A 25,615-nucleotide genomic window follows, 5' to 3' on the forward strand; every position below is an offset into this window, starting at 1 on the left:
AATAACTGTTGTACTAGCTACAGAAGTAGCCACTTCTCTCTATACCTGCTTACACGTCCTAATAAACACGCTACTCGGTACTCCTCTCTTTCTCTCTCATTCTTTCTGTCGTCTCTCCTTTCTCTTTGCTTTTTGCCTTTTACAAAGGAGAGAGAGAGAGAGAGAGACAGAGAGACAGAGCAGGGGTGGCTTTTGAAGGGAAGAAAAAAAGGTCTGTCCAGGCGCATTCGGTGCCACGATGTCCAAACTGATATTGCTGTTGCTCATCCTATTCTTGGCTCTTCATCCTTCTTCTCCCCGGCCTGGTAAGTACGATAACCAGTGTTTCTCTCCTTCACCCTCTCTATGTTTTTTTCTTTCTTTCTTTTCTTTTTTGTAAACTTAGTTTTATTAAATGTTGATCTGGGTGAGCTTTCATTGCCCGGATAAATGATTTTTCTAGTGCCTCGAAATGACTTCTGTACCAAATTTGATGATGAATTCAGCTCACTTGATGCGTCGGTGCTCATTCTGCGTATGCTCATAAGTTTCTCTTTTTCCCTTTAATAATGAGGTGAATATATTAGCTCGAATAACCTTATTCTTACTTAGATCTAGTGCTGATAAAATGTTGAAATTTTACAGCTGAAAACTCAAATGAAGCAGTAGATATTAAATGGGTATTATTTTTGGTCTATATGGAATGGGCATTTTCCCATTCTATTTTTCTGAATTTTGGGAGAACTAGAGCATAGCTTTGGGATTATAGGCTTATCAAGAAGTAATACCGTGTTGTTTCACATTGGAATTCCCAGAAAATATCATAAAGTATTTTTGCTGGGCTCCTTCTTAGTTTGTTACTTTGTTAGGAATTAGAGTTTTCTACTTAACCAGTTTGACTATTTTTCATATTTCCACCAGGGGAAGTGTGGGGATAGTCCTAGTTCATGGGTACTTTGGGTTATTAGTTAATGAATCAGTAAGTGGCAACATATCCTATCTGCCTAAAAAAGCAGGTGTATGGAATGAATGTATCTAAGGCTGTGTTTATTTTCCTAATTTTAGTTTTAACTCAATGAGAAGAAATGATTTGTTGATGAAGAAAATTTACTGAATTATAATACAAACTAGTATACTGCTATACAAAATAATTCTTGGTTGTTAAGTATGTTTTGAAAAAATGAATCAGTTTAATGGTTCTTGCTGCTCCATTAGAAAATTCAGTTATTATTAAAATACTTAAAAAAATCAGTTATTATTAGAACTGTTTGACGTTGGTAATGCATGTTTTTGAAATGGGTTTCTTCTTTGCAGAGCCATATGCTATGCGCATAAGCTGTGGGGCTCGACTTAATGTCCACACCGCTCCAACCAATACACTTTGGTACAAGGATTTTGGTTATACAGGAGGAAGGCCAGCAAATGCATCACCTACAAGTTACATTGCTCCTCCACTTAAAACACTTCGCTATTTCCCTCTCTCTGATGGCCCAGAGAATTGCTATAATATCAAGAGAGTACCTAAGGGGCATTATGCAGTGAGAATCTTCTTTGCATTGGTTGCAGAGCCTAATTTTGAGAATGAGCCTCTATTTGATGTTTCTATTCAAGGAAGTCAGATATATTCTTTAAGATCAGGTTGGAGTACCAGTGATGATCAGTCATTTACTGAAGCCCTAGTATTTGTTGCAGATGGTTCTCTCTCTTCTTGTGTTCATAGCACTGGGCATGGGGACCCTGCTATTCTTTCATTCGAAATTCTTCAAGTTGATGACAAAGCATATTATTTTGGTTCAAACTGGGGTCAGGGGACAATATTGAGGACAGCCAAAAGACTGAACTGTGGTTCTACATTGTCTAAATTTGATGCAGATTACAATGGGGATCACTGGGGTGGGGACAGATTCTGGCATAAAGCTACAACTTTTCAGCAGAGTTCTGGTAAGGTTAGATCTGTTGAAAGCAAAATTAAGAAAGCTTCTGTGTCACCAAACTTTTATCCAGAAGAGATATATCAGACGGCACTTATTAGTACTGACAGTCTGCCAGAATTATCATATAACATGGATGTGGATCCCAACAGAAACTACTCAATTTGGTTGCACTTTGCAGAGATTGATGTTGGCATCACAAATGTAGGGCAAAGGATTTTTGATATCTTGATAAATGGTGATATTGCATTTAAAGATGTTGACATTATCCGTATGAGTGGGGGCGCTCATATGGCTATTGTGCTGAACAAGACTATTGCTGTCAATGGGAGAACTTTGACAATAACCATACACCCTACCAAAGGAAATGCTATTATCAATGCCATTGAGGTTTTTGAGGTTATTCCAGCAGAGTCCAAAACTTTAACTGAAGAAGGTAATTTACAAATTATCTTGTTTATAATTAGTTTGTTTTTTTACAGTAAGTGATGATGAGATTTATAGGTTCATGCTTCACTCAAGCAAGATTCAGTTGCCATTTCTGCACAATTGTTCTTATCATTTATCTTGAAATATGATATGATGTTGCAAGAGTAAAATTCAATTGCTAAATCTGGCTTGGGAAGGGATCTTTTTGTACAGTGCAAATGCAATGCCTTATATACTTAAGTGGGCTTTGTTTTTTGTCTATCAAGGATTTTTGTACATCCTTCCCTCTTTTGAGTAATGAAATTCTGTTATCCTTTCTCAAAAAAAAGAAAAAAAAAAAGAAAAAGCAGTAAAACTCAATTGCTTATACTTACCTGTTATCTGATTTGACATAAGTTCACCAATAGTTGATTGGTATGTTTTTCATTTTGACATGGTGTTTATCAAAATGCATATTTCATGACGTTTTGCTGCTTCGTCCTGAATTTGTTATTGGCACTGGCCAAAAATGTCTAAATGGATTATTCTTGGTAACACAAAATATGCCAATGAATGATTAAAGTATGGTATTTTTTTTAAGCAGCAGATCATATAGGACTTATGGGAATGAGTAGAGTAGAAAAAGTACTAAAGTGAAAGGTGCAAACTTCTTTAAACCAATGAAGTTGGTATAGGGAAATACCGAATCAGTGCATCACTACCCCTAGATCCAGAAACAGAGAAGAAATGTCCTTATCAGCCTGAAGGAATCCGGACCAGTAGAAAGATGATACCCCTTCCCTTGCTCAATGATCTGCATGAGAGGTGGCACATCTTGGCATCCATGAGAATGAACTGTTCTTTCTGAGAGCCATAGACCTAACGCCTCTAATGAAATGTGTAGATGTCATGGTCCATCTGATGGGTTTAGCATCAAGGCAATGACAGCATGAAAGTTACCTTCTATTTTGATCCTTTTCCACCTTGAGGCATAGGCGCATAGCCTGCCATTACCCCATGCAAGGTTTCACCTCTAATGTAGGCGCATAGGCGCAAAACCCACCATTACTACTGTTTACACACTACTGTTTCTATAAGCTCCACTGACTCCCAAGGGACCTGGATACCCTAAAGAACAAGTATCACAGTTTAGTTGGACTAAAACTTGGAGGGGGGGGGACGCTTCCACATCTTCTGCATTGGTTGTTTATGAATGGCAAGATCTGATATGAACATTTCTGTGTTCAATGAAACCAATTTTCTTTGACCCTAATTTCGTTTTATAAGGACCTTTCTTTGTTGCTGGGTGATGGTTTGAATGGTTTGATTGCATATATTAGCATATTACTAAGATATCCCCAGTCTAATACCTATTTTTCTCATGATATACTAGTAACTCCCTAGCTAAGTCAAAACTTGAGACTGAAAAAAAGAATGTAGATAATGCGGGATCCTTCCACAAAGGTAATTTTTGAAGGTATTCAGCCCTAGTTTAGGAAAGAGAAGGAGAAGAAGAAGAACGGGTGGCAATTGCTTATTTCCAGCCCAGGAATGTTATTTATAAGAGAGTTTAAGCATTACATAAGGTGACAAAACTGCCCCTGCTTAGGTGGCAGTAAGAAAAATAACAAATACATAATAAGCCCAGGCCCATACACTTGGCAAAAGGAAAAAAAATAACCGAGAACTAAGGCCCAATCTCACTTTTTTATGTCTCATAACACTCCCTCTCAAGCTGAGCATAGATATCTATCATGCTTGGCTTGCATAGAAGCTCCACGAATCTTGATTTGGTAAGGCCTTTGGTGAACACATCAGCTAGCTATCTTTTGGTAGGCATGTAAGGAATACAAAGGTCTTTGGAAGCAGTTCTTTCTCTCACAAAGTGTCTATCAATTTCAATATGTTTAGTTCTATCATGTTAGATTGGATTATTAGCAATGTTGATTGCTGCTTGGTTGTCACAATTGAGCTTTAGAGGTCCATTCACATTTATCCCCAACTCATTTAGAAGAATTCAAAGCCATAATAACTCAGCAACCCCATGTGCCATGGCTTTGTATTCAGCCTCATAACTTGAGCTAGCTACCACATTTTGTTTCTTACTTCTCCATGTAACAAGATTACCACCTACAAAGGTACAATATCCAGATGTAGACCTCCTAGTGGCCCCAATCAACTTCAGTATAAGCCTCCCACTTCAATTCTATCATGTTTCGTGAATAATAATCCTTTTCCTGGGCATGTGTGAGGTATCCCAAAATCCTTTCTACTGCTTTCATGTGTGAAACTTGAGGTGCATGCATAAATTGGCTGACCACATGAATTGAATATGCTAATGTCAAGTTAGGTGAGAGATAAGTAAGGTAGTTTACCAACAAGTCTCTGGTATCTTTCTTTATCAAGGTAAAGTTCTTCATCATCTTGTTGCAGCCCATAATTTTTTCTTTCTTTTTTTCTATAAGAGTATCAGCAGGTTTGGTCCCTAACTTTTCTATCTCCTTCAAAAGATCCAATTCATATTTCCTTTGATAGATATGGATCCTTCACTAGATCTAGCTACCTCTATTATCAATAAATGTCTAGAGGTCCCAAGTCTTTAATCTCAAACTCTATATCTAAGAAGGATTTCAACCTCTAAATCTCCATTGGATCATTAGCAATGACAACCATGTCATCAACATATACAATTAGGGTTGTTAGGCTTCCTCCATTTCTTTTATGGAACAATGTGTGATCTGTTCATGGGCCTGGCCGGGCCGGGCTCGGGCCGGGCTTTTGCTCTTTATTAACATAAACTTTTTAGGCCCGAGCCCGAGCCCGGCCCGACCAACGGGCCTAAAACTTGGGCCCGAGCCCGGCCCTCATAAAAAGCCCGAAGCCCGGGCCCGAGCCCGAAGCCCGACTTGGGAGTCTGAGCGCCGGTGCCCTTTAAGGATTGAGAGAATGGTGCTGTTGAGTTCGCCGATTCCTGGGAGTCTGAGAGTGAGAATAGAAACCCAGAAAGTGAGAAAATAGAAGATGAAAACATGTCGGCTAGAGAGAGAGAGAGAAAGAGAGCTCACCGCGAGAGTGACGATCTAGATCTGGTGGTGCTAGATCTGGTGGCGCCGGTTGGAAAGAGAACTGAGAATAAGAAGAAAGAAGATGAAAACGGTGCCAGCTAGAGAGAGAGAGAGAGAGAGAGAGATCACCGCCAAATAGAGAGATGACTAGTTCTAGTGGAGTCGGCCGTCAGTGACTGAGTTCGCAAGTGCAGTTGGGTTCACCGGTTCTGAGAGTTGAGAGGAGAAATGAGAGCCGCCGCTTTTGAGAGTGAGAGTGAGAAAGGAGAATGAAAAGAAAAATTTTAAATATTTAGGGTTAGGGTTAGGTAGTTTAGGAAAAGTCGGGCCGGGCCGGGCTCGGGCCGGGCTTTTTTAACAAATTCCGAGCCTGGCCTGTAAAATAGTTGGGCTTGGGCTTTTAGGCCCGAGGTCAAGCCCGCGGGCTAAAACACATGCCCAAGCCCGTCCGGGGGCCGGGCCGGCCCGTCGGGCCACCCGGCCCATGAACAGGTCTATGTGTGATTAGCATTGCTTTGCTTGTACCCTACAGTCTTCATTTCCTTGCACAATTTCTCAAACCAGGTCCTTTGAGATTGTTTAAGCCCATACAAGGTCCTCTTCGGTTTACACACTTTCCTTTCATGTCATACCTCGGGGGGATCCATGTATGCTTTCTCCTTCCATTCAAAAAAGTATTCTCAACATCTAACTGATGCAACTCCCAAGAAAAATTTGTTGCTAAGGAGAGTAATACCCGTATAGTATTTAGTTTAGCCACTAGAGCAAATGTCTCTTTGTATTCCACACCTTCCTTCTAAGTGAATCCCTTTGCAACCAATCTAGCTTTGTATCTCTTAATAGAGCCATCGGCCTTGTGTCTTATGGTATACACCCACTTGCTTCCCATAGTGCTTTTTCCATATGGTAGATCTACTAGTTCCCAAGTATTTACCTCTAATAATTCTCTCATTTCCTCATTCATAGCTTCCCTCCATTGTGGACCAATAACAACTTCTAAGTACCTGGAAGGAGTAAATACAAAGGACAAGGTAGAAATAAAAGTATGATAGGCAGGGGACAAGTGGGAATATAACACAAATTTATTTATAGGATGAAGAGTACAAGAACGGACAGGTTTGTGCAAGGCAATAGGGAGATCTGAATTAGAACTAGTGGAGGTAATAGGATTAACAATACCTTGGCTGGGTTTAGAAGCTCCTAATTGGTTGCAGTCATCATCCGCCATGTTTCTCTTTCTTTTCCTATGATAAACATTTGACACTGTTGCTTCAGTGCTAGGTGCATCATCAACAGGAGTCCCATCTACGGAAGTAGAATATGAAGAAGTAGGGCCACAGGGAGCAGTTGGAAGAGAGGGATTAGGAGCAGAAACAAAAAAGATTAACCTCCAAGGAAATCTCTTTCACCCCATTAGTCTCCCCTAAAGAAAATTACGTGGGGAACTAAAAAAGGACTGTGTTATGTGCCTTAGGAGAACTCACCCCTAAAATCTAGCTGTTAGAGGGAAGGAACCCAAGCACATATATACCCCACAACAACATCCCATACTACCGATGTGGGATACCTAACATTAGCATCCCATACTACCAATATGGGACAAATGGATCGTAACACCGTGACTCACAAGATGTGACATCTTTAGTAATGAACTTTTTTCTAGTAGTGGGATTAAGACACTTGTGCCCCTTTTGAGTAGGAGAGTATCCCAAAAATACTCCATGAATTGCATTGGGATCCAACTTTGTCCTTTTAGAATCCAGGACACATATAAAACATACACAAGCAAAGACTTTTGGAGGTAAGGGAAAGATAGGTTGATCTGGACAAAGAGTAGAGAAGGGGGTTTTCATACCCGATACCTTGGATGGCAACCTATTAATCAAATAAGAGGCTGTAAGCACTACATGAGACAAAAACTTCTTGGGAACTTTACTGTGGAACAATAAGGCATGAGTAGTTTCCATTAAATGTCTATTCTTCCTTTCCGCCACTCCATTTTATTGTGGAGTTTAATCAAATAAGAGGCTGTAAGCACTACATGAGACAAAAACTTCTTGGGAACTTTACTGTGGAACAATAAGGCATGAGTAGTTTCCATTAAATGTCTATTCTTCCTTTCCGCCACTCCATTTTATTGTGGAGTTTAAGTGCAAGAAGATTGGTGCAAGGTCCCTTCATCTTCAAAGAACAAATTCAGAGATCTTTTGAAGTATTGAGCCGCATTGTTTGAACGGAATTGTTTGATTTTCTTTCCAAATTGGGTTTCAATCATCTTGCATAACACCATAGTGGTTCTAGGTACTTCCTGCCGTTCTTTCATCAAATAAATTTAATGCACCTTATAAAATGATCAATAAAACTGATAAAGTATCGATGGCCATCCATAGAGGTAATAGGTGAAGGATCCCACACATCATAATGAAATAAATCAAAAGGAGCTTTTACTTCATTACTAGATCTTGGATAGTTAGTTTTACAATGCTTGGACAACTAACAAACATCATATAAAAGGCTTTTATCTGACACTTATTCAAACAACTTTTGAAACAAAATGCTCAACAAAGGAAAAGACAAATGACCCAATCTAGCATGCTAAAGATAGATTGTAGTATGCTACTCCTCGTAGGTACTGCGCTGACTAGCTGAAGCCTTAAGGGTTGAACTGATATCTTCATTAAGGTAATAGACCACCGGCCTCATGACCACTCTCAATTTTGCTTCGTCATACAGTCCTCGAAAACACAATGAGAAGGAAAGAAAGTTACAATACAATCCAAGATTTTGGTTATTCTAGAGACTAAAAGTAAATTGGTAGTAAAGTTAGGAACATGTAAGGCAGATTTGAGAGAAATCCTTTCTGAGTTCTATGTCACCCTTCCCATGGATATTTGAGAGGGAGCCATCAACAACTCTCACTTAGTCTCTCCTAGACACAAGCTGATATGATGAAAATACAAGGGATTGTTGGTCATGTATTCAAAAGCACCTGAGTCAATAACCCATGGAGACAAAGAGCAAGGCTGAACAACATTAAGATTAGAAACAATACCTGTATTTGTAAAGGATGAGGAAGCAATAGAGGATTGCTTCAATTGAGCCATGGCTTGATTGAGAATATCTATCTCTTCTGCAATGAACCCAGGAAAGAAATTTGAGGGAGTAGTGGTCTGTCCCATATAAGGTGAAGCACTAGTTGTTGCAGTCTTATGTACTCCATCAGCCATATTTGAACTTGATACATGTCCCTGATGCCCTAAGCTCTTATTAGGCTTCTTCTCTTTCCTAAGGGCTGCTGGCTTCAGATGAGGATGTAGGATCCAGCATGTATCCTTAGTGTGTTTCTCTCCTCCAGACTATGTACACTTCAAACTCATTCCCCCACCATTTGTGTAGCTGAAACTAAAGCTGAATGTTCAATTTGTTGTGAGGGAATATTAACCTTCATCTCTTTCCTTCTACTCTCTTCATTTCTAATCAGGTAAAACACGTGCTGCAGGTATGGAAGTTCATCCCTTCCCAAAATCTGAGATCTTATCCCATTATATGAAGTCTAGGCTAGAAAGAAACTTGAACACCCTTCCTTCTTCAATCTATTTTTGATACATCTCCTTGTCTATGATTAGATGATGATTGAGCTCTTCCCACAACCCCTCGAGAGTGGCAAAAAAGGGAGAAACTGGCATACTTCCTTGAGTCAAAGCTGCAATATCGTAAGCAGTCGATACACCCTAGCATTGCTCTTCCTTTGTCCATATGTATTTGACAGCTTTTCCCAAATCTTTTGGACAGTAGGATAATGCTGAATTATCCTAGCTATCTTAGGTGTCATAGAGGACAGCAGCCATGACATAACTGTAGCATTTTCCCTAAACGATTTTTCATATCCTTGTGCCTTCATCTTCGGTTCTTTAACCTGGCCATTGATATATCCTAGCATTCCACAACTAGTAATATGTAGATAAAATATACCATTCTTTGAAATTATACTCATCCAACTTCACACTTGTGATCTGAAGACTAGGAAAACTAGGGTTTTCCTTGTTGAAGAAACCCTCACCCGGCCTGTTTTCTTTGGATGACACTTCGCTTGAATCTCAAGACATATCAATTTACTGGAGTTCAGCAATACTTCACAGAAAGCAAGGAAGAGTCTACCCCTTCGATCCAAGTATTTGCAGAATATTTAGCCTATAATAGGATTTAAAGAGACATTTGAATAGCAACTTTCTCTGACTTAATCCAAAAAAAACTGTGGACTTCAGTGCCCTTCACCTGTTGATCTCCAGAAAACTTCTTGAGCTTCTGGGTTTAACAGTCCAGCATCTAGACCTGGACTAAACAGGTCTCTCTAGTAGTCGTTTTGACTACTGACTATTCCCTTCAGCTTGCACACTAATAGGCCATATACAACCAGCCTAGGTCTCCTTGGTATACAATACCAAGGCAGAACCCTAGAGAACAAAGTTAAGTTACGATAAGAACTAGGGTTTCAGGAAGGAATGAACAGAAGATAAAAATAAAGGAGGAAGAAAGGAAGATAAACAGCAGGTTCTAGGACAGATTTAATGCTCTGATACCATGAAGGTATTCAGCCCAGGAATGTTATTTATAAGAGTTTAAATATTACATAGAGTGACAAAACTGCCCCTGCTTAGGTGGCAGTAAGCGAAGATAACAAATACATAATAAGCCCATATACTTAACAAAAGGAAAAACATAACAGAGAACTAAGGCCCAAGCCCACTTCTTTATGTCTCACAACAATGTTGAAACCACCTTGCAGAGAGAGGAGGAAGAAAGAAGACAGAAGGGTGATCCAGGGGGAAGATAAACCAGTTGAAGAGAAGAAAGCTCAGAATCAGGAGGAGATTTTGGAAGAAGATAGCTCTGAAGAGGAGAAGGAAGAGGAAGGAGAAATGTTGGACAGAGTTAGAGAGGTTGAACAGAAAGTAGAATTTAATAAGATAGTGGAAACTGGAGTTCAGGCGAACAAGGCGTTAGCACTTTTGGTGTTAGAATGGGAAGAAATGACAAGGAAGCTGTTCTGTGAACTGGAGAAGAGATTTCCATTGAATAAAGAAAAGTCTGAAAAGGACCTTTGAGGGGCTTCTTTCCACAAGGATTGTTTTGGGTTGGTTTTTTCTGAAAAGGGTTGTTGGGTATTGTCTGGGTTCGGGGAGTTGATTTGTTCTTCTGGTTCTATGTTCTGTTTTTGTTATTAGAAAAAAAGGCTAAAGTGTTGCTTCTTATTGGGTTTTGGGTGTTAAATCTGGGGGGTGATATCTTGTCATCTGTTCTGTTTCTTTTCTTCTTTTCTTTTAATTAAAAAGTTCTCTTTTTTATTTATTACCAAAAAAATATTATCTTATTATGATGTCCAGATGTAGGCTTACCAAGTTACAGGTTTAAAAGTATAGCTGTCAATTATAAACAGGTTTTGTTGTGTCAGATCCAATAGCCCCGATTAATAATTGGGCCAGTTTTGGGTATGTTATTATAGACCAATGTTATAAGAACTGGACCTTGAGACTCGGGAACCAGAAGACAATCCAGTTTTTAAATCTTGATTTTTAGTTTCTTCCCTAACTGTCTGACCTGCTATTAAGCTGGGCAAACCATTGAAAACCAGCCAAGTTTTAGACTTTTAGTGACTAAGCAGGTTTTCAACAACTCACACGTCATTACTTCATCATGTACTTGTAAATATAATGAGGGAAATTGAACTCACAGCCTCCTATTGAACTCACACATAAAAAAGCAGTCAAGAAATTATCATTTTAACATTTAGAAAATTGTCACTAATTCAATTTTGGCACTTTCTTTTAATAGTTGGGGCTTTACAGACGTTGAAGAATGCTTTGGGACTTCCTCTTCGTTTTGGGTGGAATGGTGATCCATGTGTTCCCCAGCAACATCCATGGAGTGGAGTAGATTGCCTATATGATAAGAAAAACCTCAAATGGGTCATAGATGGACTGTAAGTTCTTAATCTTCAGCTTCTTTGGTACCTTATAGATTTACCTAGTTAAAAAATTATGAAAAAGCATAGTTTTGAAGCTTTATTTCTTATTTTACTTCTTGTGATAAATAATGGATCAACAGAAACTTTATTACATAATGAAGAAAGCATACTTATCTAGAATCAGTTAGAAAAGTTCAGACGTAAAACCCACTGTTTTGCTTTTTCTTTCCCCCTTTTTCCTTGTTCGTTTACTGAGCTATTCTGTTTTATTCCTACAGCATTTTATTTCAAAATTAGAGGGAGTTTTAGCTCTTTATTTATAGAACATAAATTTAGATATCCACAGTGTTGATGATTTACAATGTAAAGAAAGTGACAAATTTTATCCTTGTTAAGAATGGACAGAGATGTAGGAATTCCCAGTTGTGTTGTTGACCTTGTTTCGATTGGTTTGCCATATTTTCCATTTACTGTTTTTAAGATCACTAATAATTTATTTATTAAATAGCCAAGTGTAGAAGAGGAGTACAAGTATTGCTACCTAAGGTAGGAAGATGACACAAGGAGGCCCCAAAAACAGCCACCATTTTGTATACCATTAAACAATGCCACATTGGAATAATAATTCCAATAAACAACTCAATCCTCCCAATACCACTCACCCCTATAGAAAAACGTTTTCCTTATGGTATGAAACTAGCATGTAATCCAACCTTTTACCAAAAGGCATAGCCAGGACAATCAAAACCAAGGACATGCTATAAACCCAGGACTACCAACCCCCAAAGCCTCAAGACCAGATAACACTGCTATCCTACCAAAAGGCCAAAAGGCTCACTAAACCCACCAGGAAGCATGAAAATCATGTGCCTACTTTTTTTCCTATTTTGTCCTCTAACACGATGCTGTTAAAAGGCATTTGATAAGAGAATATTAATTCTTTTGCTATATGAGTACTTCTATGTCTGCATAACCATGTTTTTTCTTCTGTATGTTTAGTACTCTTGACAATCAAGCTCTGAGGGGTTTCTTGTCGAATGACATATCCAAGCTGCATCATCTACAAAGCATGTATGTTCTTAGCACTAGTTATCTTTTACTTTATTTGGGGATTTCCAAACTGGAAGTTGCATCATTAATTATAACATAGATTTTAAATGCTAATGTATTATCCTGGTATTTTACTTTGTTGTGCAAGTATCCTAGGTAAAAAGGGGCAAATGTCCTATATAAGGTTTGGCAGTGTAGAGGCTGTCTCCTACTGATATTTTGGATGCATGCTGACATTTTATTCAGAGAACTCGTATTTTGCTCTATTTTAGAACATATTGGTTATAATCCCTTGTATAAACTTCAATCCAAATTGGTTTATCTGACCAATTTCTTTGTACATGAAATATTTTTAAAAAAATCTCATCAGACATAAACCATTACTTTACAGGTCTATCTGACAGCTTGCATGCCTATTTTGCACTAACACAATTATCCATGCCCACCATACATGAGAAGTTATATAAGAGCATGTCATAACATCCCCATGGGGGGTGTAACTTGATCCTATAAAGTTTTTCCTTTTTTGGCTGCCCCCTTTGCTTATTCTTCTCATTAAGAAGAGGTTGCCTAATGAGTTAATGTTCTTCAGAATAAGATTAAGATTTATCTCCTGATGTCATTATCTTATTTAATTTTTATCTAATGGTGTATTTCTCTAGAAATCTGAGTGGGAACAGCATTCATGGAACCATACCATCCTCACTTGGAACAATAACAGGGCTGGAAGTATTGTAAGTTCCATTCATATATTTACATGGTTTTGAGTACTGTATTGCTTATTTTGATTACAATAGTTTATTTATTTATTTATTTTTGTGAAATGACTTAATTGGTTTTTTAGATATACTATAGGCAGCAAGTTTATTTGGATCACTGCACTTGGTAGCAATAGCACAAAAATTGTTATGGCAGAATATTAGTTGGCTGCAATTGAAAGATTGCACCTTGCTGTCTAGATAGTAATAGGGACATGACCTTCAAAATTATAAAAACTTAGCTCTCTCAGCCATGGTTTCTATTTTCACAAAATATTGTTTGTTGTTATTTTATTAGGGTAAATTAAAGATATGCATACCCTAGCTGAGTTTTCTGACAAAAACAGATGCCCACCCTATGTTTCTAAGATTACAATTATCCTCCAGTTAGAAATCAGAAAGAAGTGCTGTTTAACTGCACTGATAGAAATACCTCCAACGTTTTGCACGTACTCTTTTTCTGGATAGTCTTTGTATACACACTGACATCCTACAAATAAGTCAGATTAAATGCACAATTATTAATGTGAAAACCTTAATTAGTCCTAGGTTACAGTAGAGAAGAAGGAGAAGAAGAAGAAGAAGAAGAAGAGGAGAAAAAGAAGAAGAAGAAGAGAAGAAGAAGAAGAAGGGTTCGGCCAGTAGAGGAAAATCAGTCCTCTCTCTAGTCGACCCACTTGTATTTATCTCCAATAACATAGTTACTTGAAAGACCATATTGTCCCTCATAAGTGATGGGACACATAACTTAAACAAAACAGACCTTTCACTCTCAAATAGATAAACCCAAATGACCAAAATACCCCTGTTTTGTGTACTATAACACTCCCCCTCAAGCTGGAGAGTATATGTCATATAGTCTCAGCTTGTCACAAATATAATCTACTCTGTCCCGAGACAATCCCTTTGTAAAGAGATCTGCCCACTGATTTCCTGAGCTCACATGAGATGTGGTTATCACTCCACTTACCACTTTCTCTCTCACAAAGTGACAATCGACCTCAATATGCTTGGTTCTCTCATGGAAGACTGGGTTGGAAGAGATGTGAACAACAGTTTGGTTATCACAGTATAGTCTCATGGGTTTGTCAACCGAGAACCCCATCTCTTGTAGCAAGTTCTTCAACCATACTAGTTCACATGTGGTATGATCCATAGCTCTGTACTCAGCTTCTGCACTACTCCTTGCCACCACTGTTTGTTTTTTGCTCTTCCAAGTTACAAGATTGCCACCAAGGAAGGTACAATACCCTGTAGTTGATCTCCTGTCTAATATAGAACCAGCTCAATCAGCATCTGTATACCCTACTATTTCAAGAGTCCCTCCACTTTGGTATAGCAAACTACGACCTGGAGCACCCTTCAGGTACCTAACAATCCTTAGAACTACTTCCCAATGAGGAATCCAAGGATGTTGCATAAACTGACTCACCATACTCACAGCAAATGATATATCTGGTCGGATAATAGCCAAATAATTCAACTTTCCCACCAACCTCCTGTATCTTCCCGGATCATCAAACTCTTCACCTGCATCAACACTCAACTTGACATTAAGTTCTATAGGAGTCTCTGTTGGTTTAGCACCTAACAGTCCTGTTTATTCAAGTAGGTCAAGAACACATTTTCTTTGACATAAGTTAATTCCATGCCTTAACCTTGCAACTTCTATTCCCAGGAAGTACTTCAGCTTACCCAAATCTTTCGTATTGAAGTGGTCCTGTAGGAATTTCTTCAACCTGTCAATCCCATTACTGTCACTCCCAGTTATGACAATATCATCAACATACACCACTAGCAAGATTTTCCCATCTTTTGAGTCATGGCTGAACACAGAATGGTCTACCTGACACTGTTTCATCCCAAAGTCTTTCACTACTTCATTGAACCTGCCAAACCATGTGCGTGGAGATTGTTTCAGTCCATAAATTGCCTTTTTGAGTCTACAAACCTTACCATCCTCCCCCTGAGCAACAAACCTTGGCGGTTGCTCCATATACACTTCCTCAATGAGATCACCATGTAGGAAAGCATTTTTTATGTCAAGTTGCACAAGAGGCCAATCATACATGGCAGCTAATGAAATCAACACTCGAACTGAACCAATTTTAGCCACAGGAGAAAATGTCTCCATATAGTCCACACCATACAACTGAGAATAGCCCTTGGCCACTAACCTGACATTCAATCGCTCTACATTGCCATCTGGAAGATACTTCACTGTGTAGACCCACTTACACCCAACAACATGCTCACCAGGAGGAAGAGCAGTGAGTTCCCACGTGTGATTGTGTTGCAGAGCAGAGAGTTCCTCTTCCATGGCTTGCCACCACTCTGGGGAGGTAAGGGTTTCTTGGACAGTCTTGGGAATGGAAACAAATGATAGCAATGATATAAAGTTGCGATGAGAAGCAGAAAGGTGAGCAGCTGAAACATAGTGTGAAATAGGATGAGAAGTACAAGTGTGTTTACCTTTCCACAGGGCAATAGGAAGATCAAGGTCCAAGGGAGAAGAAGCAATGATAGGATCTGTCAACGAGGGCTGAATTGGAGGAGGGGCCGATGCTCTTCTGTGAGTATACACTTGTCTAATTGGTGGTCTCTTAGTAGTAACTGGCACGGGAGGTGAATCTGCAACTGGAATGGGAACCACGGGAAGGGGATCCGCAACAGGGACGGGAAGAGGAACTATGGGGGAAGGAGAAGAAACCACAGTATCCGAGAAAAAAGGAACCGATTCAAAGAAGGTGACATCGAAGCACACAAATGACTTATGGAAATTAGGGTTATAGCACTTATACCCTTTCTGAGTCCTTGACTAGCCAAGGAAGATATACTTAGTAGCTCATGCATCTAACTTGTCTAAACTAGGCCTCAAGTTTTGAACAAAACAAACACATCCAAAGACTCTTGGGGTGAAAGGAAATGGAGACAAGGTGGGAAACAACACCGATAAGGGGGATTGACTTCCAAGGATGGACATGGGCATTCGATTGATGAGAAAACAGGATGTGAGGACAGCATCACTCCAAAAATGCTTTGAGACATTCATATCAAGCATCAAAGACCGAGTAGTTTCAAGGAGATGTCGATTTTTCCGTTCAACTACACCGTTCTGTTGTGGGGTGTAGGCACAAGAAGTTTGATGAATCATCCCATGGTGCTCTAAGTATTGCTGAAATGGTATTGAGGTGTACTCTTTGGCATTATCAGAGCGAAGAATTTTAATAAACACCAAATTGGGTACGTATTTCAGCATAAAATTTTTGAAAAATAGAGAACAATTCACTACGATCTTTCATAAGATAAATCCATGTCATCCTTAAAAAGTCATCAACAAAAATTACAAAATACTTATAGCCATTGTATGGCATCACTTCGTTCGGACCCCAGACATCATAATGAACTAAAGAAAAAGGACTCAAGACATGACTATCAACTCTTGGACTAAAAAAGACTCTATGATGTTTCCCAAGCTAACATGACTCACAATCCAAAGATGAAAGATGACTCAAGGAAGGAACCAACAACTTCAGAGCCTTGAGAGAAGGATGACCAAGTCTGCAGTGCCATTGAAGAGGAGTAAGAGACGACTTAAAAGCTACTGGAGGGCCACCACCATCAAGGTAATACAATCCACTTGCCTCATGCCCTCCACCAATTTTCATCCCCGTCTTGAGATCCTGAAACACACAAGAAGAGGGATAAAAGGTTATGGAACAATTAGGTGACTTGGTTAATCTACTAACAAACATAAGGTTAAAGGGGAACTTGGGGACATATAAAACAGATGATAAAGACAAGGAGGAGAGATCAACATCACCAACACCACAGATGGGAGATGTTGAACCATTAGCAAGAATAACTGTTTGAGATGTGGAGGACTGAGAAAGAGAAGAAAATACGTTAGGAGTTCCAGACATATGGTCCGAGGCTCCGGAGTCAATGATCCAGTGTGAAGGTTTGGAAGCCAAGCAAGCCATACTTGAATGGGCAAGGGTAGCTGTGTTTTGCTGAGAAGATGTCTGAAGGAACTGCTCATATACTGCACGGGGTACACTCACCATCTCCTTCCTAGAAACACCAGTAGATGTGGAGGGGATCAGGTCAGTTTGCTGACTTTCAGTAGCTGTACCACTACCCTTAGTCACAGCATGGTTAGCCCAAGTGTTGGGTGGACCATGTAAATCATAGCAGAAATTAACTGTGTGCCCCTCTAATCCACAATATGTACACTTCCTAGGGGCATTACTTCTTCCTTTACCACGACCTCCCCCCGAGTCCCGACCTCACTCTGGCCACCAGCACGATTAAACATGGGACCACCACGGTTACCTGGAAGTCCACGACCACCACCTCCACCTCTATTTCCACGGCCTCCCCCTCTAGTCACCACAAAACCAGATCTGTCTAAGAGAGAATAATGCTCTATAGACTCAATAGATGTCCTCCTAAGATGGGCAAAAACTTCTTCAAGTGAGGGAAGAGTAGACCCCTCAGTATTTGTGCTCGGATGGGCTCATATTCAACCTTCAAACCCACCAGAAACCTTGTCACATCAAGTTGCTCATGCTGTTGTTGCTGAATCTGAACATCCTGTGTCAGAGGATGATACACATTGAGCTCATTTTGGATATTCCTCAGACTTGCATAATATTCCTCCAAGCTTTGACTACCTTGCTTCAGATTAAAGTACTCTTGGTACAACTGATACACTCTAGTTGTATTGTCTTGCCCTGAATACAGTTTCTTAGCATGATCCCAGATTTCTTTAGTTGTATCTAGGAACATAAAGTTCACGCTAATTTTTGGTTCCATGCTATTCCACAACCATGTCATTATTTGTGCATCTTCCTGTTCCCAGTCACTAAACCCTAGAGAATCAGATGAGGGTTTCTCCTCTCTCACATGTTTTACTTTTTTCTTGGCTTTTAAAAAAACCTCCACAAATTTTGCCCACAGCACATAATTCTCACCATTCAACTTAATAGATGTCATTTGAACATTTAGGTAATCTAGAGAAATCATAACGCCTGTTTTATTGTCATTCCCATCTCCAATCGATGCCATCTTAACTAATTCACCTTACCTCACAAAGAAATCACTGCTATATGTAGAGTATTCACCTTCAAATATTCTGCACAACCTCACGCACTTCCACAAAACTTATCTCACTTTCAGCACCACCAACTTCTTCAAATACACATTACACATCAAATACAAAAGCTGAAATCACTCAGTCATTAAATCAAACACCTGTATTGCACAATGCAGAACCACTCACACACCAAATACAAGAGCTGAAATCACTCAGTCATTAAATCAAACACCTATACTGCACACTGCAAAACTATTCACACACCAAATACAAGGGCTGAAATCACTCAGACATTAAACCAAACACTTACACTGCACTCTGCAGAACCAACTTGTACTCAAGTGAACACTTTTCACCGAACCTGCTCTCTTCATACCATCGAATAGAGAGCTTCCTACCAATCACCACAAACCGGAGGCATGAAGGCCTCCTACAGAGAAAAACAACCACAAACCGGAGGCATGCCGGCAAGTAGAACATCATTGACATAAGCTAGGGCTGTGACAAAGGAGTCACCATTTGTGGATGTAAAGAGGGAGTAATCAGTATGAGATTGTTTGAGCCCATAAAGAGATTTCTGGAGTTTGCAAACTTTATTATCACCATCTTTGGCAAAGCCTTGAGGAATGGCCATATACACTTACTCATGGAGATCTATGTAAGAATGCATTATTAACATCGAATTGATGAAGTTCTCATTTCTTAATAGCAGCTACAACAAATAGACATCGAACAATTGATAATTTTGCAACTGGCACAAAGGTATCATGATAGTCCAAACCTTCAACTTGGGTGTATCCTTTGGCTACCAAATGAGCTTTGAACCATTCAACTGAACCATCGGCTTTGTATTTACTTTTGTACACCCACTTGGATCCAATGGCTCGTTTTCCAGGTGGTAAATCAACAAGAGTCCAAGTATTGTTATGTTCAAGAGCAGAAATCTCATCAGCCATAGCCTTCCGCCATCGCGGATCAGCATTGGCTTGAGTAAAGGTGGTGGGGTCTGATTCTAAATATGAGGTACTAGCTGAGTTGGATTGGGGGGCTAGGGAAGGTGGGAGATCACAAACAAAATCTTGGAGGTGAGAGGGGGTTTTAAGTGTTCTTTTGTGTCAGCCAAATAGGCCTGGCTGCGCTTAGCTCATCAACAACGCATTTAGTAGGCATGGGTGTAGAGGTGTTGTGAGGCATTGGTGGAATGGATGCAACTGTAGTTGGATCTTGTGCTGGTGGATGAAATTCAGGGGAAGTTGGTGGTGTAGTGAAGTCATCAAATGTTGGGTTTATAGGGGGAAAGAGTCTTGGTGTTGGTGGAGGTTGGTCAGCATTACATTGCTGATTTGAGTAAGGGAATTGAGACTCGTAGAAGGTGACATCTTGGCTTGTAAATAATTGGTTGGTTTCAAGGTTATAAAGCCGATACCCTTTATGGTCATAAGGGTAGCCCAAAAAAACACATCTAATGGCTCTTCTAGCAAATTTGTCACGTGGTTTGGGTGTGAAATAACATTTAACAGATGCAACCTAACACCTTCATGTGGTCATAAGATGGTGGGGTGTGAAATAACATTTCATAGGGTGATTTTCTAGATAAAAGAGGTGTGGGTTGCCCTGGTCATAAGTCGGTTGATAATGTAAACTGCTGTTTGTAGGCACTCACCCCAAAATGAGATAGGCATGTGAGCATGAAATTGGATTGCCCTGGACACTTCCAACAAATGCCAATGTTTTCTCTCAGCCACACCGTTCTGCTGGGGCGTGTTTACACAACTACACTGATGTTCAATGCCCTGTGCAGCGAAGTAATTTTAAAGAGGGCAAGCATAAAACTCAGATGCATTATCTGAGCATACAACTTGAATTGCATACCCAAATTGGCGGGGAACCATAGCACAAAAAAAGAGCTAGAAAACAACTGCTTCTGATTTATTCCGAAGTAAACCCAAGTACACTTGGTAAAATCATTAACCAATGTGAGGAAGTAGTGTGCTCTAGTGTGTGATGGAGTTTTATACCCCCCACCCCCCCAAATATCACAATGCACTAGTTGAAAAGGTTGAGAGGATTTTGTTTGTCTTATAGGAAAAGGGATTCAAGTTTGTTTTGCTTGGTGGCAAGCATCACAACAGTAGTTTGAAGCATTGAGGGGAACACCAAGTATCGAAGAGAGGCATTGACGAGAAGCGTGTCCTAAGCGGTAATGCCAGATGGCTAAAGTTGGGGTTGTGGTGGCAGTGTGAGCAAGTGACTGAGAAGAGGCGAAGGTGAACTGGTAGAGGCCTTCATGCCGATGCCCCACCCCAATCACTTTCTTGGAAGCTAAGTCCTAGAGAACACAGATGGAAGAAAGGAAGGAAATAACACAATTGAGTTGTTGTGTTAGTCTACTGACAGATAGCAAATTACATGTCAATTGAGGTATGTAAAGCACATTTGTAATGATCAAAGATTCCAGGGATACAGACCCTTCTGATATGGCTGGAACAGAGTCTCCATTGGGCAGTCGAACAATCTTGGGTTTATCGAATGTGATATAATCAATAAAGCATGATGGGGATGAAATCATATGGTTTGTGGCACCACTATCTAGTATCCACTCAACATTGGTTGCAGTCTTACCAGCGGTATTGGCAGAAATGGCATCAGATTCTTTGCTCAAGAGGGATAGAAACTGGTTGATCTATTGGACTGTCAGAGTGGGAAGTGAAGGAGTGCTACTGGTTGATGCTTCGGTGGCTTCGGAAGTTGCACAGGAGCTAGATCGCTGATTATCGCCCCGTTGATTTAATTGGGATTTATCCCATCCAGGTGGATATCCCACTAGTTGGTAGCACCGATCTCTTGTATGTCCACGCAATAATATTTGGAACAACAAGTTGTTGAGGACCGAGATGGGGGCTTGGATGAAGCGTTCATGGCTGCAGCTTCCGGTGCTGGTCCTTGCATCGCCGAGATTGTCTGGTGTCATTCTTCTTGGAGAACAAGGGCATAGGCTTTATTTAACATTGGGAGTGGTTCTCATCCGAGTATACTTGATCTAATGACATTATAGGACTCATTGAGTCCCATCAAGAACTGGTGTAAACGTTCCTTTTCGCATTCAATGGCAAAGAGTCTTGCTGCGCCACCGCAGGAATATTCGGGCAAGTCGGTTAAGTTGGCCAGCTCATCCCAGAGCGTTTTCAGTTTGGTGAAATATACAGAAATGCCTAATTCTCCTTGTTGAAGTAAGGCCAGATCATTCTTCAGTTGATGTATGTGAGGAACGTTCCTTTGAGAAAACCGTTCTTGGAGCTCGGACCAGATTTCTGATGCAAATTCGACGAAGGCAACGCTTCCATATAGTTCTTTAGAGAGGAAATTGAAATCCAAGATGTCACCATCACATTGCATTTGGATCAGGCATTTTCTTCCGGTGAAGCGATGGGTGGTCGGGGCAACAATCCGTCAAAGAAACAGAGCTTGTTCTTTGCACGAAGTGCCATTCTCATCGCTTGATGCCATACCGGATAATTTTCTCCGGTGAGCAGGCATGAGACCAGAACGAGCCCTGGGTTGTTTGACGCATGCAGGAACTATGGTGAACTGGGATCCAAGATCTGCGACATGGACGAGCTTCCACTGGTTTCAGACTCCATGAAAGAGTTTGTCTTGCATCAAACTTCGGTTACCTGCTCTGGTACCATGTAAAATGATATTAGGATCGAAACGAATCTGTGAATTGTTTCATTTCTTACACATGTATTTATAGATACAGGTGGTGAATAATTGAGTGCGGACAAGTTTGTTACAGATTAACTAATTCTTGCAAGTGGGCCACGTGGCCCAAGACTCTTACTCTAACAAACTTGACCTCCATCAGAACCGAAATAAAGTGAAAATGGTGATATACAAATGAGAAAATGAGTTGTACTAAATCCATTGTACTGATTTTTATGATCTTTCCTAGGCCTTCCAGGTGGCTTACCAAGATCCAACATACTAATGGTTGGGTTATTCCAACTTTTGGGAATGTCTTTTGAGGTTTGATTATTGAGTGGATGGGCAAATGAGGTTAAAACACTAAGAACATTTGTTTGAAAAAAAACAAAAGATTTAGTGTACCATACGATTAATGGGATTAACATTTTCATGATAAAAGTTTACCACATATCCACGTGTAAATAGATTATTTTATGGTAGTTTGGCCACGTGAAATAACCCTAAAGTACACTTTTGAAATATCCACCTGGGTGTTCTATAAAAGTAAGTCATCATACTAACACACCTCTTATAGGAGTTATAGTTGAGCTAGGACACCACTATGCATTTGTTCCAGTTCTATCCAATCCTGAGCCTAATCCACCTAGGAAATCTCCACGAGAGTCCTATTCGAATTAAGAAACCTCAACTGTTACACTCTCTTCTTGTTTGATGGTATGGATTCCTTATTTAATATTCCAAAACCTTGAGGTCACTTCCAATGATCCAACATATCAAGTTATTTGCAAACATAACCTCACTTGTTCATATATCAAAATATGACTGAAAGAAATTGCACGACTCTATGACCTTAGGTCCAAGGAATAATGTTGTTTTTGCATACAAGTGAAGGCATGTCTTTAGATTGTAAATGTTTATCATTGTCTCACTCATCTGGACTGATCAAATACCTTTTGTCCTGCATTTTCCATATGCAAATATTGCATACTTTTTGGAAGTTTTGTTTCTTCTCTTTCTCTATAGCTTTTATGATCACTCAAAGTGTGTCTAGATTTAGATCACTGTATCAATTACCTAGCATGCCATATGTATTGTTTTTCCTCCATGAGTAGCAATTCTTGCATAAGAGTTCAATTTGGGTTGGGTAGGGAATTTGTTAAATTTTCAATGGGCCTGAACCCTAACCTGAGCCAAATGTAGTTAAAATTCCTCAAGTTGGGCTCCCTGACTTGCAGTCCTACTCTTGCTTTCTTGATTCCTTTAAATGAGAAAGTATGGGAGAATATGAATTTTTATTTAGGCACTTAGGACCAATGTGACCTCATAGGAAGGTGACATAGAGGAAAAAGCTAACTCAATTTAGGTTTTCCACCTCACTTTGCATGTGCTAAAATTGTATACAAACAGAATACAAGGTAATTTGTACAGAGAGTAACCTGGCTTATGACACTAGTTACCCAAAGTCAGCCAGGCTTATTATTTCTATACAATACATTCATATCAGTACTTAGCAGAAAAAAAAAACACCCAATTTAGGTTTGAAAAAGAGCATGTTTTTTCATTGTCTGGTTATAGAAAGGAGCAGTAAATGTATGTGGAGAAAAAATTTCTTATCTCTCAGTATCTTGTATCTTTTTAATGCTACTGTAATGTAGTTCCTTTTTTTTATTGTTTTTTCCAGCTGACTTGGCTACCATTATTGTAAAATTTTCTAGTGATTAACTGTAAATAGTTTCTTGACAGAGACCTCTCTTTCAACTTTTTCAATGGTTCAATTCCTGAAAGCCTTGGAATGCTAACATCATTAAAGAGACTGTAAGAGCATTAACTCAGGCATCTGATTTTCCTTGGACTGGAAACTTGATAGGAATATGCAGAATGGAGATCTAATCTAATTCATGGTGTCAGGAACCTCAATGGCAATCTTCTATCTGGAAGAGTCCCAGCTGCACTTGGAGGAAGGCTTCTTCACAGAGCTAGCTTCAAGTATGTAATCATTTTTCACATTACTATTGTCGATAAAGGATTGAAGATACAATATTGTTATTTTAATACAACTAGAAATATTTACAGCATGTTTGGACGTAAGGATGCCATCTGAAATGAAATGATAACTGTTATGGCATTTCATTTCAATTCAGAGCATTGTTGTCATCTAAATTCGAGCCATTTTTGGCTTAAGATAGAAATGAAGTACTCATTCACATTTTTTTCTTTAAAAGAAATAACTTCATTTTAATTCAGAGCTTTATGTTCAAATTAGGACTGCAACTTGGGCAGGCTTGGGTTTCAGCATTTTCCAAACAGCCCAAAGGCCTATGTAAATTCTTCAAGTCAGGTGCCCAACTTGCACCAATAGTTAAATTTCCATGGAAACCTAAATGAAATATTCATTTGTGACATACAAACATGCTGTTAAGAGCTACATTCTATTTATCAGATTGTGTACTGCAAAATGAGGATATTAACTACTGCTATATGCAGTTTTACAAGTAATGCAGGCCTTTGTGGCATGCCAGGACTACCAACTTGCGGACCCCACCTTTCCACTGGTGCAAAGATAGGCATTGCATTTGGGTCCCTTGTGGCATTTTTACTCCTTATTATCTGTTCGGTATGTTGGTGGAAAAGAAGACAAAATATTCTGCGGGCTCAGAAGACTGCAGGTATGGATCTTGGATATTTGTTGATCTGTGAACGCATTTGAGTTTCCATTCAATCTACACAAGCACGACCTTGCACACATAGATTTTTATTTTCTTATACAGAGATTTAAGTACCTGCTTTTTACTCTTTCCAGCAAGAGATGCTCCCTATGCAAAAGCAAGAACACATTTTGTGCGTGATGTGCAACTGACTACTAGGCATCATGGTCATGACATCCCCAGGACTGCTGTTGAGAGTGGACCTAGCTTGCTCACATGATTGGTGAAAGGAAAAAAGGAACAAAAAGAATGTTTCCATCTGTATTTTGCAGTCCTGAAGTTTTTGAGATTTGTCTGGGCTGTCCTGAAATTTCCTTATTCTATAATGCTTCAAGTTCATCAAAAAACCTGTTTAGTAGCCCTTTAGAATCCATGTATTGCTTGTACAATTCTAGATTCTAAAATATCCCCTTGCATTTAGAGTGGTGGTATATGTTGTAGATTATAATGTAAATTGCTCATTCTTCTCTTTTTCCAATTTTCAGCCCAAAAGTGGGAAGTAGACAAAGAATGGTTTCCTCAGATGTGAAGTTAAAGAATGCTTTTTTGTTCATGACAACAATTCTGCATATGTGGAGGGCATTTTGTATTGATCAAGGCATGGCCTATATAATAAACTAACGACTTTAAGGATAACTTGTAGCTCCAACAGTTAACAAAATACAAAGTAAAATCACATTTTCAAACAAAAGAATCATACTGGTCCCAACATTGTCCAAAATACTCCATTTTTTTGAACAAGCAGTACCTGGTTGCTTTAGCTTAAAAGGAAGGCCATGAATGGAATGCTCCCACCTGCTAATTTTAAGGGCTTGTTATTTAACCATGGATGTGGTCGTTGGTAGGTTGGAATCGCATAACAGGATTCTTGCACCCGATCCTATATAATTGGGATGGAGCTTTATCAAGTTATGTTGAGAAGGAGGTTTGCCATATATTAGCATCTGAGAA

General features: G+C 39.5%; 1 protein-coding gene across 3 annotated transcripts; it reads left to right on the forward strand.

The window, feature by feature from the left end:
• The first annotated feature begins 36 nt into the window (after positions 1–36).
• Positions 37–25,172, forward strand: LOC104599448 (receptor-like protein 4). 3 transcript variants are annotated; one of them, XM_010261994.3, is made up of 9 exons: positions 37–305; positions 1,294–2,346; positions 11,216–11,363; positions 12,348–12,419; positions 13,061–13,132; positions 23,703–23,774; positions 23,868–23,945; positions 24,444–24,625; positions 24,760–25,172. In XM_010261994.3, the coding sequence occupies exons 1-9, from the start codon at positions 239–241 to the stop codon at positions 24,882–24,884; spliced, it is 1,869 nt and encodes a 622-aa protein (XP_010260296.1). In that variant the 5' UTR covers positions 37–238; the 3' UTR covers positions 24,885–25,172. The 3 variants fall into 3 exon arrangements, with proteins under 3 accessions (XP_010260296.1, XP_010260297.1, XP_088743050.1); XM_010261995.2 differs by lacking the exon at positions 24,760–25,172 and adding an exon at positions 24,223–24,297 and having other exon boundaries at positions 59–305; positions 24,444–24,579; XM_088886924.1 differs by lacking the exon at positions 37–305 and adding an exon at positions 426–553.
• Positions 25,173–25,615: the final 443 nt, after the last annotated feature.

Source organism: Nelumbo nucifera, chromosome 1 (genome assembly GCF_055504915.1).
Source record: "Nelumbo nucifera cultivar China Antique chromosome 1, China Antique-T2T, whole genome shotgun sequence".
Lineage (NCBI taxonomy): Eukaryota > Viridiplantae > Streptophyta > Magnoliopsida > Proteales > Nelumbonaceae > Nelumbo > Nelumbo nucifera.